General features: G+C 38.3%; 1 protein-coding gene across 1 annotated transcript in view; it reads left to right on the top strand.

The window, feature by feature from the left end:
- The window catches only part of whrna (whirlin a), a 74,404-nt gene that overhangs the window by 19,296 nt on the left and 36,838 nt on the right, over positions 1-18,270 (top strand). The window contains exons 2-3 of the mRNA XM_037266360.1: positions 11,819-12,037; positions 13,608-13,733. Coding sequence (XP_037122255.1) covers positions 11,819-12,037; positions 13,608-13,733 — 345 coding nt within the window. The remainder of the gene's footprint in view (positions 1-11,818; positions 12,038-13,607; positions 13,734-18,270) is intronic.

An 18,270-nucleotide genomic window follows, 5' to 3' on the forward strand; every position in this document is an offset into this window, starting at 1 on the left:
ATGTATTGGATCCCAATCTGACAGTCTAGATGTCATCATGCAGTGGAATATCATAAACGAAACCCACATTGGGTTGCCTTGTGTACGAAATGTACGACATAAAATGCTCCAAAAATGTAAATAGGTGAGTTTATCAGCAAAGGTTGAGGATAGGTCCTTGAGAAATCTCAAATTTGTATCCCACTATGACTATTTAGTGTTTCTGTAAGTACGCGAGACAGAAAAATGAGCGATGGAGTCACATAGATAAATGTATTGGCCTCAGATGATGCGTTGTTGCCACCGGAGTTAATTTTCTGCCTTACTGAGTACAAGAAACATGAAGACGAACATCAGCGTGCTATGGTGAGATAAGACAGAAAACACAGCGGGAGGCTAGAGGCATCCTTTGACAAGATCTGGCTGCCCTGCGGAGGTTACTGCAGTGATACCTTCTCAGAATTCCCAATCTAGGACACAGAGGTGCATGTTAAACAGAGTTAGCAAGCATAGTTGACGGATATTAAAAATAATAATAATAAATAACATGTTAGCTATGCAAGTTAGCTTGTTAAACTACCGGCAATGTACTGTCTTACAAATGTCCTTTGTCATTGTTTTATTTCCAAAATGGGTTCATGTGGGATTAAGAAAGTGAACACTGTTACTCCCTAATTAACTTAATTAACTAACTCCTTTATATTTCTTAACAAGAGAGGAAGATGGCATTTTATAAGGGTCATAAACATTGTCCCAGGCGCAATAGCTCGTGAGGACAACTGTGGAAATTGATCGAACCTTTTGCCTTACTTTCTGTTTCTTTGTAATCTCTTTCTTAGTTTTTGTTGTTGTTTTTACAATGTGTATTGTCCCTGCTGGGGTCCTCTATGTTTCCTTGATTGTTTATCAGAAAATGCGTTGAGCAAATTGGGATGACATTCTTGGCAGAGGATGAACAGATTTATTTATGACCTCAATCTATGTGCATGCTTTGGTTGTCCCTGCTGTTTTAGAGGAGACTAACTAGCGTAGCTTTCTGTGAATTTGTTTTCCTATAGTGTTAAAATAGCAGAAAAAATGTAGCTGTTTTTGAGTATTTGTTAAATATTTAGCAGAGGTTCACATTTGCTTCAAATATCAAACGGGATGACATTATGATAAAATGTATAGTTTTGCAGATTGAATCAGTCCATTTTTGAAAAGCAAATGTGTAGTTTGTGTTATTTACTGAGATTATGGATGCGATACAGCATGCAACAGCCGAGAAAAAAAGGGCTGCCCCATGCTGTTCTCCATCTGACAGCAAGTATAGTAAATGGTGCAATGTTAATGCGGAAATCATGCAGAGGCTGCACTTCACAGCTGAGAGTCCTTGTGGATTGTCTTTTGCTCTGATAAACAACGTAGCTCAAGTTTTTAGGGGAATACAAAATGATGCTGTCGCCTCTCTCTTGCACATATTTGTGTTTTTGTCCTTGCAATATTTCTCTTCTAAATAAAAGTTATTCTTGTCAAGTTCAGGTTGAAAAACACAGGTGTAGCAATCTTTAAATATCAATATATTTTAATTATCAGTATCTCTGATATGGCATATATTGTTTTATTCCTGTTTTTGTTGGGGGGGTCCCTTTTGAACCTTTCTAAATGATGTGGCACAGTTGTGTACTGTTAAATTGTGTTTTTGTGTAGTATTGATGGTGTGTGATGTGATAAAGCTGGTATTAAGAGGTGGATTAAGTCGTATAATTGCCCACGGAGAGTTCACTTGCACAGCTCATGCATCGTTGTCATCACTGGCACCCTTACGTGGTGCCTTTTAAAATGAGAGTCAATAAAAATCCAAGCAATAATTAGAACAGCTTTAATTGTGGATGTATTTAATCCTTAGACACAAAGATTTGAAGTCTCGCTTGGGGAACTACATTTTCCTCCATATCATATTTTTCAGCTTTGGTTGAACCTGTTCAACTAAAGAAGTTCCATAGTATAATACATATTCATTATGTATGAAAAGAAAAGCTATCCTCCAGATCTTTTTCTGTCGCAAAAGAGGGTTGTTCACCACCCCGCAATTAGATCAAACATTCCTTTTCATTAAGCTATGACTACCAATGTATGGTTTCATTTAGCAAATTGCTGAGCTAATTATCCATTGAGAAAATATTTGTTTTCCCCCCAGCTTGCCGACGACAAGTTTTAATTCACACTGTCCAAAGAACCCAATGTCTATTTGTACAGAACTGATTCGGAGTCGTGCTAAACAGTTTCAGTCCATGATAAAAAAACAGTAGCTCATTGATTTTTGCATTTATTCAGCTGTGAAGGAATGAAAAGCTTACATATCGAAAAATGCCCTTTTAGCGTCAAAATTTTGGCAGGGTCAGCTGAGTTCTGTCTGTGATTGATAGCAGAGTAGTTTCAGTTCTATATACTGTGAAGTCGTGTTTCTGCTTGAAAGTGTCCCTGGGTAACAATTTGTAGTGAGAGAAGTTTGTGAGAATACAGCGTAGGATAGCACCCAGTAAGGTGACCAACGATTGTCTCGTATCTCCCTGAAGCCACATACATGACCATCGCCACTGACAACCTGTAAAATAAATATATTAGCATCGTTAAATTTTAGTAGCTTCTCCAAGCGCATTCAAAATGGCTCCCAAAGGCTTCCTTTTATCCATTTTCAAATAGCAGACATAGTATACACTTCACACCAACTACTTGAGTTATTATTTATTGAATATTGTACATTTATATTAGTTTGCATGCACAGAAAATCTTTATATGGTAGTCAGTTTATGGTAGTCAGTAGCTTTATGTCTATGGAGAGGGCAACCTCAAGCGTGTGGCAATATTTTACTACAAATGAGAGCAGTAGCACAGTTGCTTTCAAAATAAATATATAGTCTGCCCTGAAATGTAATAAAAGCTCAAGTGGTATCTGAAAAGGCACACGCTAATGCTAGCTGATAAGCAGCATTTATTTCTTGCTTCACCCGTCAACAAACATTCTCCTGTAATAGTGAAAAGACAGGTCAAGATACCCTTTATTAGTTAGCTCACTCCATATAACTTAAAATTTATGAATATGTCTCAAATATTACAATTTCCCATTCAAGGGTTTTGGGAAAGCTCAGAAATGGGACATTTTCATGTTCTTTGTACAATTGATTGGATTACCTCCTCTCATATTCTGAAAAAATGGTCAATAGGTTCACTGACAACTCCACATCGTAAACAATAATAATTTGTTGTTTTTTTATTAGATCCCCAGTGATTGATGGCCAACTAGTTTAAGGTTCCCCTCTCACTCAAAGTCAGCCGGGATTGGCTCCTGCTCACTGACACCCCTTATGAACACAAGCACCATATTAAAAAAATAGCTGCATTCCCAGCTGCTGCCAGATGTTTCTGTCTATCAAACATATACATTGCCGTATTTTCCGCACTATTAGGCGCACTTAAAAACTTAAAATTTACTCAAAAAACCACAGTGCGCGTTATAATGCAGAGCGCCTTATATATGGATCAATTGATGAATTTGTTGATCCATACTGGTTGAACACAGCGCTCTGCTAAAATGTTTCAGTACATTTTAGTACGACTAGTAAATTACAAGGTCGCATCGCTTCCCAGCATTACAGGCACCGTGGTCAGGGGGGGTCACTGGATAGCTGTTGTACCCGCGAGGCTATTTCATTTCAAAATAGGCTGTTCCGTTCGTGTTTTCGAGTACGTTTACGGATCAATATCCAACGGAATCATAAATAAGCAGCACCAATGTGTTAAATCAGTCGGTTCCGATCACTTTTATGGGAGAGAGTTTGAGAAACGTGATTCTTTACAGGGGGCCGCCATGACACTTTGCTGAGGCTCATGGGAGTCTGCGAGCTGAGGCTCATGGGAGTTTGCGGGTGGCTAATGCTATAATGATAGCTGCTATACGCACGAGGCTATTTCATTTCAAAATAGGTTGCTCCATTAATGTTTCAAGTAACTTTACGGCTCGATATGGAAGGGAAACATAAGTAAGCAGTACCAATGTGTTAGATCTAACTTTAGTCGGTTCCGATCACTTTTATAGGAGATAGTTTGAGAAACGCGATTGTTTACTGAGGGCTCATTGGTTATTGGCTAGTGGATGCATACCGCAACCCTAGTCAACCTCAGTTTGTTGCAGTATAGCTTTTATTTTATGCGCCTTTTAATCCGGTGCGCCCTATATATGAAATAATTTCGAAAATAAAAAATTCACTGAGGGTGCCTCTTATAATCCAGTGCGCCTTATGGAGCGAAAAATACGGTACTTTATTTTGTTTTGACAAAACATTGCCACAACACTAAGTGTGCATTTAATTATTAAAATTAATGATGTAATTAATCACATTGCTACATAAATGGCAAAATCTAGTTGGTCCATTTGGTTATGTTTGTAATGTATGCAGAAATCCTTACCTGCTGATCATAGTAAGCATTGTGGAAAGTGAGTTTTATATGTTGAATTTTGTTTAACTGAAAGTATCAAAAAACATACAAAAAGGTAATGACAGTATTTGGTGGATGTGAAAGATTCAAATTGTGAAATGGGTTTGTAAAGTTATACCATATTAGCAAGCTAGTCAGCTCTATGTACCTATCAAGTCAGAGTAATATTGTTTGTCATCGTAATTCAAAATCTTGGATTGATGGTTCTTGTGAATAAATCTTGTGAATGCTAATGAAACTTGGAGCGGCCTTTGTTATCTGTTTCCATTTCTCACAACCATTCACCACTAAAACTGCTCATTTTCTATTTAAACTTCCTATTGAAGCCATTGGAAAAGTGTCTTAGGAATCATGTTAATGATAGCGTAATTATCACATCTCCCTTCAGTGAACCTGAGTATAGGATAAACACAACTCATTGAGTTAAAAGTACATTCAATGAGTAATAAAGTGCTTTAGAATCGATCACCACCACAATGTTAGCAGATTTAACAATCTCTGGCAACATTCTAGTTAATTGGTCTGCCATGCAACATTCTAGTTAATTGGGCTGCCGTGGAATTGTTTCTAAAATAGGAATAGGGTCTTCACGTTAAGACTTTTCCAAGTTCCACATTATGAACCAGATGCCGATGTAATGCAAATATACAACGGGCCATTAAATACAGATGAGATCCACGTGTCTCTATGTTGTCTATGTTCTTCTTTTTCCCTCGACTACTCACAGCCAGCATTGAAGTAGTTTTGGCATCTGGAGGTGGCCCTGTAAATCACAATTGCTGCGGGACAATAGAGGGACGCAATAGGAGGCCTCTTTGATTAATGAGCTACTGTACTATAACAAGTTGGGGGTAGATTAATTTATTGCCCCGTCAGCAAATCAGAGTATTTAACTCTCTCTCTTTGAACTAACAAAAATTGGCTTTTCTCACTTCCCTGAACTTTCACCACTTCATGTGCCACCATTTTATTCTGTTATGAAGATGCTGGGTTTTTTTTTTTTCCAGTGAGAGAATTCAGATATTAATGATAGGCTACCATTTTGTTTGTGGGTAAAACAAATTGTATTTATGGGACTCAAAATTTCAGACTGAGGAGCGGGGGGAGTAATAGATTTGTCCGCCAGGTAAGCATTAGCATTGTGACACCAACTTGGATCTGCACAAAGAGAATGATGATGTTTTCATTCAAATCCAAAATTATGTTTATAGCCTATGAAACTAAATGTCACCACAATAATAAAGTTGCTCATTCAATTTTGAAAGATGCAATTTAGACTCTTGTTGTTTATTGTACAAGACAATTTATCAAGAAATAACCGGTAAAATGTTAATAGACTTAATCAGATAACATATATATTTTTGGTAGATTTGTCACAAGCATATTCCTTCTTAGTAAATATTTGCAATATTAATTTATAAAAATACCGTAATGTCTTATGACATGCTTTTCTTTGATGTGAAGAAAGGAAAAAGAATCTCTTATTCATGACCCAATTTGAATTCACTCAAATTGTCCCGCTGGTGTGTTGTGTATGTCAGTGCAGGTGTTCCATCACATTAATTCAAGTTAATGAGAGGAACAGAGAAGGATAGACAGATTGGGGGAATTTGAGGATTAGAGGAGATGAGTATTGTGGATGTTTTTCTCTGGCTAATCCCTGTGATAAATGACTTGACTCCATTAAGTCTGCGGTGGCTGGCTTGTCATTTATTCAATAATCCTTCCAAGTGTTTATTTAATTTGGGTTCCAAACACATTATTACTATCCTACCAATGCAGATGTTTATGCTCAAACATCTGGCAAAATATGAGACTCAAGAGTTGTAAAACTATTCCGGTCTCACTAGTTGTGATGTTGTGAGTATAGGTAGCCCATGGTGCTCACTTTTATGCTAGCTGTAGTACACTCAATTATATATTTTGCAAAAGTGTGTTAAATTGTAGAGGAATTGCAATGACTTGCTATGTTTTTAATTGTTATTTCTATGCCACTCTCCTTATACGCAGTTGAACGCTGGCCAGCGGAGTTGCGCAACAGAACATCTACCTCAATGTGCCATACGCTGAAACTGATCTCATTTTCTTCGGATCATTTTTTTTTTTTTTTAAGATAGCTCAGACTGAATTAATGGGTCCACTACTTTATGCAGTCAAGTATTGCACTCCATTTGGGCTCAATTTCTTTAAGACATGTTTAATTAACAATTATTTCCACCCAATTGTCAGAATTCTAAAGAAATAATTAATTGGTTATCTACCAATTTATTTACACCGAACCAAAATTGTGACTCGTGCGGGATTAGAAAGCCCATGTATTAATTTGACACTTGATCTCAGATGTCATCTTTTGTCAGAGTTTAGATATGGTAGTTACTGAGTTCCTGCTCAGTAATGAATTGGCGGGCACTCAGACTATGTTTGATATTTTTTCACTGCCAGGCCCATTTGCAGAATAGTTATTGCTTGCTACAGCAAATGGCTTAAATCAATTCCTTCCAATCGAATACCTTTTTTTCCGCACTATAAGGCGCACCTAAAAACCTCCAATTTTCTCAAAAGCCGACAGTGCGCCTTATAATCATGTGCACTTTATATATGGACCAATATTGAGCCACTACAGCAGGCATGTCCAAAGTCCGGCCTGCGGGCCAAATGTATAAATATGTTATGAAATATGGGCAAAATTTTAGAATGGGCCACTCATTGAAGTTGCGCCTTATAATCCGGTGCGCCTTATATGTGGACAAAGTTTTAAAATGGGCCATTCATTGAAGGTGCGCCTTATAATCTGGTGCGCCTTATAGGACGGAATATACGTATATGTATAAAGTAATCTTGAAAGGTTCCAGTTATCCCAGACCCTAATGGAGAAAATAGATAGTGGATGGTTTCCCCAAATACTGTAATCCAATGAATGAGATTTTTAAGTGTATCTGTTACGTATATGTTTGGATGGTTACCACATTGTAATGCTACACGTCAGACTTACAAACTAAACTGCTGTGAAATTCACAGCAAGCACCACTTGAATTTATTCATTGCTTTTGCTCATGTTTGCACGAGGTTGCGGTCGCCAACTTTGCCCTCCCGCCCTAATGGAACACACAGCTGATAGATGGATTGGAAATTGAAGATTTGCCATTATTGAACAGCATCAATAGCTCCATTTGCACCACTGGCAGATCCACTTGCCTACAGCTAGCGGACAAATGTGTGTACGCTCTGCAGTTCAATGGGTCTGACACTGGTTATTGTTGTCTATTGCAACTGGAATAACACAATGCTAACCTTCATTCTAACCCTACTAGAAACACTTTATTTTCAATTCATTGTTTGGGTTTGCTCCCACTTGACACAGAAATTGAAACAACACGTGAGCAGGAGACGATATTCTCATGTGATGGTAGTTAAACGGTCAAGGGTCACTACATTACTAGAATATTTCAGAAATAGTCATGTCACTGTCAGTTCAAAATCATGTATTATATCTACGTGACTCAAATGCATTATACTTTGCTGACTGCTTTTCAAACATTGTTATAGCGGCATATGAACACCAGATTCTGTGCAGTATTTTCATTGTGTGTTAAGAATTGAAAATAACTAATTTGTCATTCCAGGTGTAATTCACAGATGCCCGCTAACCAGCATTGCTTCTTTTTACACGTGGATGTCATGAATCATAGTCTATGACGTGTGTGCCACTCCACACATTTTCCTCTCAGTTTCACTACATTGCCATCTGAATGCTGATCTGTTGCTCTCTCTAAAGTACTATCAATATGGACGATATTTCATTGGATTTTGAATTTTTGTCATTATTGTGAAAGCTCCTCACAAATCTTACCTTCACGTATGCCGAATGAGAATGTGTGTTTCTGCACCCGTTGATAGATCCAATCTGACAGTAGTAAACACACAGGAGAAAAGGCAATTTTCCTGGTGGAAACATGGTGCCCAGTTATGTGTGTATCCATATTCATACTTCGCATCTAATGTGTCCGTGTGCGTGTGTGTGCGTGCTTGTGAGTGCTTGTGTGTTTGGCAGTTTGCAATGATGGCATGCTTGAATGCACTTGATTTGACAAGCGCACTCTATGTGTACATAACTAAGTATTAGGCCTGTGCAATTAGTTTGTACAATAGGCAATGAATGGTTTCAACCCTGACTATTATTACATTTCATACCAACTCAAAAAAATGCTTTCAACTGATGGGCTGCTTTCCCCTTTTCTTACAAATAAAACGTGCTGTCATTTCATTTTATTGATGCTTTCACTTGAGTCTTTTTTAAATTAGATAGATTTTGTGCTTTTGAACTGGCAACAGAACACAATAAAAATAAAGTATTCTACTTTTAGGCATGGTCCATAAATATACAGTTACAACATCTTATATTAACTTTGAATTTTATGCAGTGTTGTAATGGCATAAAATAAATACTATCGCTGTACATAAGATACCATTAGGGGTGCTGGTTAGGGTTAGTTTTAAAAGCAGAATTATTATTATGTGTAAACCACATAAATTCTCTCTCTCTCTCTCTCTCTCTCTCTCTCTCTCTCTCTCTCTCTCTCTCTCTCTCTCTCTCTCTCTCTCTCTCTTGTGTTTCTGTTTTCATATTTCCTCAGCGCTTGTGGTTTTGCATGAAGACGTGTTCCATCATCGCATGGTCATAATCATACATTTTGCTCCAAGGATTACGAAGCTGTTTGCTTCATCATAGCCTCGACCTTATGATTCCTTTTGCCCACCAACTCATTTTTTCTTTTTTCTCGACTCTTTCCATGTTGCCGTACTTCTCAGTTGCCTTGCACCATGACTCATAGCATTAAACCTATTTAGTGTACTTATTCCATGAATGAGTAAATGCATACATACGTACATACGTAATCATATTCATCTTTTGACCTGAGACCCAAATGTCTTCAGAATACAATAACAAAGGAATTGACCTTACAGTTCCAATACTTTTGGAGGGGACCGTATATATGTATACTATCTGCTTTTAATCTTCCCCCTTTCTGTACTCCTGACAGATTACTTAATGTACATACTAAAACTTGTTGCTTGTAACCACCAGGAGCCAGCAAACTCAAAGGAAGACTGATGTTAAAATTTGGATTCAATGGGGAACATTTGTTTTCGTAAGTGGATTTATCTGAATTCCCCAGGTACTAAGTCAGTGTAGAAGAAAATGTATAGAGTGAGCACAGCACTCTGAAGGGCAGTATTTTAAAAGCTTGCATTGTGCTTCACTAAAAAAGACATTCGTTTTTGCGCAAGCCAAGAGCAGTAATTTCTGTATGACAACACCGAGCGATAAATTTAGCTTTAGTAGTCACTGTGTACAGGTAGAACCGGAAGTGTTAAAAAAATTCCCATCTGTAATGGTTTTACTCTGCAACAGTGTGATTTAGGTGAAGACTTAATGATTCCCTGTGAAGCTTAAATGTGATTTCGCCACAGGTTCACCTCATTTGTCATGATTTTCAAGAACACGGTTCACATGGTCCCCTTGTTTTCTGCCTTAAGAGTCGTTGGGGCAACTAAATCATGGTGGTGTCTCTTGAGGACATGCTCCAACTGAAATGGAGGCACACCGCCCTTCGAGCCAGATGCACCACTAAAATTATTTTGTGATCCTTTGGGGAGCTACGAAATATTGCTTTTTTCACCTCACGTTGCTTCTTTCGTTAGGGAGGAAGTGGAAGAAGATAATTCCTCACCATTACACATTGTGCAATTTCATATGAACTCAACCAGCTTACTTGAATTTAATTATCCCCAAAACAGTCCCGTTGATATGCATTTTTCTTTTCATTTGTCAAATGCCATATCCTACTCCTTTTGCACTTTTGAAATCACAACAGTAACAGTCTGCAGCTGTTAAAGTCAACAGCCAGAAATACTAAGGCCTCTGGGTATTGACTGAACTGCCCCGTTTGGTCGGATTTTATGAGCAGTCCAGCTACATGGGAATATATCGATCGGCCAAAGTGTTCCACGTACCCAAAGCCAATAGAAGACAATAAACCAACAGCAATTTCTTCTGAAAATGTATTACTGTAACGCAAGAGTGTCAAACTCATTTTTTTCCCCGGGCCGCGTTGTAGTCATAGCTTCTTTCGGAGGTCCATTATGACTTGTCAACCCAAATAAATGTATGAGCACCTCATATTATATACAGTAAAAGCTACAAAACAAACTGACAAATAACTCGTTTTCAAATCAGATGAGTTAAAAGTGGTCAAATATTTAAAAAAAAAAAAGATATTATTAAAAGTGAAGACAATTTGCAATTTTAGTAATGACACACGAATTTGATGCACAATTTGTCTTTGCGGGCCACATAAAATGATGTGGCGGGCCGTATCTGGCCTCCGGGCCTTGAGTTTGACACCTGTGCTGTAACGTATACCTTATATCTACTTTTCGTGTATGTGTCCATTTGGGGGCATTTGAATGACTCTCCATGCATTTAGTTAGAATCTGCTGTAAATTCCTTGATTACACGATCTCACGAAAGACATTCTAGTTTTTCAAGACGTCAACCTCCAAAATAGTCATTTTTCAGGTGACACCAAAAACTGTTGCAAACACGTTATTAATGCGTGCAAGACATTTTCAACACTTGACATTGGTCAATAATTTGTCAAAATAACACCCATAGTGACCAGTAGGATAGGTTTTTGGTTTTGCTGTGGTTTGGAATTTGAATCGCCAGTGCACAGACTTTCAAGTTCGTAGACGTAACAGCCAATCATAAATCTCTTAAAAAGGTTCCAGGTGTTATGGAGGTACACAGCCTGTATTGGGTTTTACAATAATGCTCATCTATATTTATCATTTCAATTTAACCTGTGGCGAGAAAGTGAACCGCATAGACTTTCTGTCGTTGAAAAGTGCTGGTGCAGTCTAAAAATGGGGTGATTGAATATTACCGTTTAATCTTCTTTTTGGTCATCTCCTTCTTCCTTGACAACCATGCCATGTTTCTATGGTTCAATAAATAGTGCAATGCCAGTGTATTGTATGTGGAGCCCCAAAACATCCAACATGGTCATCATTTTACCATTCATATCAGATGGAAGTTCATTTTGGAAATAATGATTTTCTCAATGAAGTGTTGCTCCCTCGCACTCAGACAACCCGAGACCATTGACACTCTCTTTACCTGACATGACAGCATGTGGCTACTATTGTGGCCCTTTTCTGAGTTCAAGGTTTTAGTCACCCTGCTGCAATTCTATTTTGGACATATTTATGTCTGGATACACTTCTTTGTTGCTATTTCTGTATATTGTAAGAAGTGAGGTTTGATCATTTCAACAATTCTCCCTTTTCCATTCCTCAGGTGCTGAAGGGCAATAAAAAGCTTAACCTCTCTGTACGCTCAGTGGGGAGGATTCCAGGCGGCTATGTGACCAACCATGTCTATACATGGGTTGACCCTTTGGGCCATAGTGTGTCCCCTCCTCCTGACCTACCTGAACATCACAGTGCCGCCCTCAGAAGAAGTGACAGCCAGCGACGTAGCAACATGCAGCTCCTGCAGGAAGGAGATGAGAAGAAGGTGAGGCTTGTGAGAAACTAAGCACTGTATGCCCAGTTGAATTCATGGTTAGTCCCTGCCTTCATTATGGACTTTTTAACTGTTTCTGCTTGATGTGACGCTGCGTACGAAATTTCACGCTTTTGTGCGTTTTTAATGTTTCATCGGGAAGTTATCGTTGTTATACTTCTTGAACCATCAACCTTCCTCAAAAGCTCTATGAGCCAGAAAACTAGAATATTAATGCATGTAAAAAGTCGTCTAAAGTACCTCATCTATCTCACTCCAAAATCTCGTCCACTTCCCCTGGAGGGACAGAGGAAGATGTTGCCTCTGTAATGGGCATTAATCTTTAAATGGACCTAAGACTGCCAAAAGTAACAGACTATTTATTTCACATTGAACGTTTTGTCACGTACATCGTTGTTTCAAAAAAAATTTGCGGAAATATCTGTACACATACCCCAGCCACATTACAGGGTACATTTGTGTTTGGTTTCCTTGATAACAATCACAAATTAACATTCGGCATGGTTAAGCCATTACTGAACCTGTCTATGTGTAAAACTAAATTCTATGCATCATAAAAGAAGTGTACTATGCTGATCTGAATGAACATAATAGTTTCTGCGCTGCAAATTAAGAAATGGCAAGAAAATAGTGGAAAATAATAAATGGTATGTTAATGAAATAATAAAAAATAATATGAATACTTTTCTTTTTTTTTCATTCTGACAGCATCTGAGTCAGGTTGCCAGACTACGGCTGGGAGATATGGCTATAAAATAATATGGCTTTTTTTTTTAAATTATTTATAACGATACTGTACTGTGAATTATTCTAACAAAAGTGTTTCATGTACTAATACAGCTGCTGAGGCTGTGTCACTATATAGTATGTGCACCTGGAATTTGAAATGTAAGAATTCTGGAGAGTGGCTTCTCATTCCAGGTTATATCTCCTTTCTTTCTACATGCCAGGTGTCTCTATAGCAGGGGTCACCAACATGGTACCCGCGGGCACCAGGTCGCCCGTGAGGACCGCGTGAGTTGCCGGCAGGGCTGTTCTGAAATTAGCTCAAATAGCGGCACTTATACACAGTGAGCTGCATCTATTTATTTTATTTTTGCTATTCTTGTTTAAATCACACATGTGAACTGGAAATGACAATTAATAATAACACATAGGTAAAGCTAAATTGAGCAAATTGGCTATTTCAGAAGTGTGTCAAACTGGTAGCCCTTTGCCTTAATCAGTACTCAGGAAGTAGCCCTCGTCATAAGAAAGGTTGGTGACCCCTGCTCTAAAGCTTTCAGAATTGCTATTTGTTTGAATCATGATCAGTTCTGTGTGTTGAGGGGGAAAGATATGTGTTAAAATACAAAAGGGTTTGGATCTTTCCTTATGCATTTAACAAATGTTCTGAAGGCTGGGGGGGATGCATTCCTGAAAATATTTAGTTTGTCTCAATGTTTTGCTGTGAGACAATAAGATAGAATGACAAGATTTATTTTTTTCTCTAAATGTGACTTGTTTCTATCTGGAACCATTCGAGAACTGACTTGAGCAAATTTCATGGTGATTGATATAGGTCAACTTGGTTTTGGATGATGGTCGATCCCTGGGCCTTATGATCCGAGGGGGTGCTGAATACGCGTTGGGTATTTACATCACTGGAGTGGATCATGGATCAGCAGCAGAGTGTGGAGGGCTCAAGGTATGGTGACTCTGTCTTTCTTGCTATTGCTCATTTTCATCAAACTCGCGTAAAATTAGACTAAACATTTTGTGTGGTTGCTGGCTTTCCCAAAGGAATCGCAGAGGTAGGTTGCACTCATGTGCAACAAAAAAAATGTTTATATGCTGCAATTCTTTGAATGTGTAACCTGTGTGTGATTCAAAAGCTGGCATAACAAATATACAACAATTCTCATTTGGAATGTTGACCTGGCAGCAGACAACCTCATTGAGACATGTTTTACTTTTTAGATTGTCAGTCCGCACTTGTAAATAAGAACTTGTTCTTAATTGTTTGCCTGGTTAAATAAAGGTTAAAATAAAGGTTAGGTTCAAACCTTTGCTAATCGAGACACCACCGAGACAGTTTTATGCTCGGAGAAACATTTAGACTAGATTTGACACTTTCCTGAAGAAAAATACAAAACTGTTTCTTATAGAGTGGATTAATACCTGGATGTCTTTTTAAAAACAAAGGAGCCCTATATCCACCTATAATGAAATTATACATTTAGTTTGCAGAAGGTTACTGTTAACATGTTATCTATCAGCCTGACAGTTGAATTGTGGATATTTTCCAATTACTCTCGCTTTCTCCTACATGCATGTTTTGTTGGCTGAGAGTGAATGGCTGTCGCTGTGTATCTGTCTGCTGATGGATTGGTAAAACCAAGCATGTGGCTTAGTCACCTTCCCTGTGATGTCGAACAAGATCGGCAGAAAAGACGATGGATGGATGGATGGATGGATGGATGGATGGATGGATGGATGGATGGATGGATGGATGGATGGATGGATGGATGGATGGATGGATGGAGGGCGGATGGTACATCGGTAGATTTCTTCTGACTGCTTTTCACCTGGCTTAATTCTTAATTTATGTGTTTTGTTTTAAAGTGGATTTTTTTATCAGAAGACTGTTGATAATCACATTTAACATCTGATACGCAGACAATCTCTTCCCTTCGATACTTCTTTTCAAGCATTTTCTCTCAAAGATGTGGGCGGTTGCTATGGATACCACAGTAGCAAATGTGAGTGGGATCACACTAGTGATCTAACAGATCTAACAAACACAAGACACCAAAATTATGAAATTGAATTATGAATTGAAACCTTACTTTCTTCAATGATGGCATAAACCATCCTCCACCATTTAACCAAATTGGCAATTCTCTCAATTCTAGATCTGATTACTTTCTGTGACATGTACTGTATGTTAGAATACTTACACTCTGTATTACTACTGGACTGATAACTAATTCCTTGTGTCTCTGTGTGGAAGGAAGAGTGATTTTGATCCCGACTCTGTTGCTATGAAGCAGCAATGGACTTCTGGGTCTTGGCGTACCACAGAGACTTGATTGATTTAAATCTTGCTAGCAGTTTGACAACTGCATGCTCAACTTTCAAGTGCCATTTTGAAATTGTATTTACTTACTGCGAGGACAAATAGAATCATCCCAACAAATGTGGGTTAGATACCAAAATAAATAAGGCAAGAATACAAATCCTACTCCATGCTCCAAAAATGTTCTAAATATTGTCTCGTCTCCTTAAAAGGAGTTAATTGAATGTTTTTCATGGTTTGTGAATAAACGTTATATATATATAGTTTGTTCTTTTCTATTAGGACAAAGTCTGCCAAATAACAACTCTCAACCAAGAAGTATGAGAAAGGTCAGCCCTGCCCAATGCCCTATTGTTGCTGTTGCCCTGGTTCAGTTTAATTTCATTAAAGTTGGGAGGAAAAGGTCATCCCTGCAGTAAAGTCAAAACAGTTGTCATGTGAACAGAACAAAATTTCTATCACTCAGTCCTTGAGGCTTTATTGCTATCGTTGGTTTCAGTTTGAATCTAAATGGTTTACTTCTAGGGAACATTTTTACCAGAAGAATGTGAACATGATTCCATTAAAGTTTTCAGGATTATGCACAGAGCAACATTTTGTCACGAGCAGACAGAACGACCATGTGCTGCACGGACTTTTTGAATTAAGGGAAAAGGGAAGTCGATTGCTGGTCTATAGGTTTGGTGTAGCTAGGTGGCTGAGTGGGACCTGCTGAGTTTTTTAGGGTACACCCTGGATGGGTCAATTACAGAGCACATATACAACTACAGTGATCCCTCGCTATTTCGAGGTTCGTCATTCAGTGCATCGTGGGTTTTAAAGAGTATTAAACATTGCGGATAGTTCGGTGCTTTTTGCGGCGTCACTTGGAGCGTGGGGCTTTGTCTGCCCATATGACTTTACAGCACACTATTGGCCGGTAGAGGAGACGGGACCGATGGGAAAATGTTGATTTGTATCCTTGCTGTTGATTGGCTATCTGGTAGAGGAGACAAGACCAATGGGAACATGTTGATGTGTATCCTTGCCGCTGATTGGCTTACAGCTGTAAGAGCAGTTTTAACCACACTGTATCTCGACCTCCCGCAATCCCGCTATGTAACCACTCTTCCACTTCATTTGCCTCCACAAATTCAGCAGGATCGTTTTTTTTATGGTGTTGTGACTTTGTGAGTTTTATTGAAGCCTTAAAGAACGTTTCTATAGGTCCGTTTATCTTTAAAATGTTTAAAAAGTGTACAGTAAAGTGTTTCAAAATACAATAAAGGGTTATAAAAGTCCTGACTCCATATCTTGGTCTTGGAATCAATTATCAGTGATAAACGACGGATCAATGTATTCATATTCAAATACAAAGTAATGATCAATTCAAAGTCTTCAATTAACCAGCCATTCGTATCTATGGATTGTGTGAGGAAGCCGGAGAAAACTCAAAAAAATGCAAAATCCACGCAGGAAGGCCGCAGCAGAGCAAAACATCTCGACCATGTTTTCAGCCCCATGCCCCCATTATTTTTTATTTCATATGTAACATATAAGTCATATTTTCTGAGTTTGATCTCATCATTAAGTTTGATTTTTTTTTTTTTTTTCCCTGAACCCCAAGCCTAAACATTGAATTCACATGAGGGTTGTCTAACTAAATGAAGTGAACTGTGAGCATGTTAATGGCTCCAGGCCAAGGATTTCTCATTTGCACAGGGGTGATTTTCCATCCTGTGTGATGATAAAGCAATCCTGCTGAGACAGCACATAACAGTGTGACAAAAAAAGAGGCTTAGCAAACAACAAGGTCATTTACTGACATTTCAGTCATCTGGCATCTAGCAATAACTCACAATGACAGACAACTATAGATGACCATATTTCAATGGGTGGCACAGTAATCAGAAGATTGGAATGAATTGTATAAATTCTGAACGTACTTTAAGGTACAGTTGCCGGCTCATACTGTGCCCTTTTTTAAATACAGGTGCTATGTGACCTAATTTAGCTACATGGAACAGTCTAAATATCGATTGACTGCTAGCGAAGCTTGTTTATTTCCACCATTTGTAGCAGTATGAATGTGAAACAACATGACTCTGGTGTGCCTGAATATTGCAAGACAGAAGGCAAGTTCACTTTTTCTGTCTTCGATAAATATGAGATTCAAATTGGGGACCACATATAGACAGCCGTAAAGCGTGATTGCTACCCAGAGGTCCATTGATCAAAGTCAGACCTCTTAACAGGCACCTCGCCTTTCTCATACACACAAGCCACAAGGGACCATTTTAGGGAGTGAATAACAACTGCTGCTTGCTGTTAGTATCTTGCACTGCTGTTTTGTTTTGCTTTTTGTGCTCTCTACTTACTCTACTGTTGGGGAATCATCTTAGTGGGTCGTTTCTTTACACTGTGCTCCAAATTACCAAGCCCTGGTTTTTGTTCCTAAATATTCAATACAATTCAAAGTGAATGAGATTTTTTGATAAGCATCCATTATTCTGCCTTGAAATTTTATTATATAAGCCCCGCCTCTTCGATGTCACCTAAACAATTCTGTCATCCGTTGCACTTGTAAATCTGTAAATAGTTTGCACCCTAATCATATTTAACTGCACAAATATTTTCTGACATTTGTTTTGAGGTACGGTGTATTGCCATTCATTAACTCTGATTTTTCTTGAAGGATATTCAAAGTACTGCCCTTCACACACTCTGATTTTTCTATGAAGATTGTTCCACATGTTATCAATAGGGTTGCAGTATGTATGTATGTATGTATGTATTTACGTACGTATGTATTGTATTTAGGTAAATCTTAAATGGTAGATTTTGCAACATGGGATTTGATGTTGTCTTCCATGACAGTCATTTTACTTCAGAAAAGGTGAGGCAACGTTTTTTTATATTTCATACACAAGGCAACTCAATGTACTTCACAGAAAACGCTGCTCTTTGTAAATCATGTCAGGAAATGTTCAGTTCGAGACTGCACACATTTTGCAGAGGTCATTTAACACATGAAGCCATCCTAAAGGGACTTCCCATCTGCCTCGCCATTATTTTAGCTCAAAACATCACTCCACCACCTCCTTGCCAACGTTACAGCCTTATTGGAACATGGTGGCCATCCACCAAGCATCCAAAATTCCATCCATCTGGACCTAACAAAGATGCA

This window comes from Syngnathus acus, chromosome 12 (assembly GCF_901709675.1).
Source record: "Syngnathus acus chromosome 12, fSynAcu1.2, whole genome shotgun sequence".
In the NCBI taxonomy this organism is placed as follows: Eukaryota; Metazoa; Chordata; class Actinopteri; order Syngnathiformes; family Syngnathidae; genus Syngnathus; species Syngnathus acus.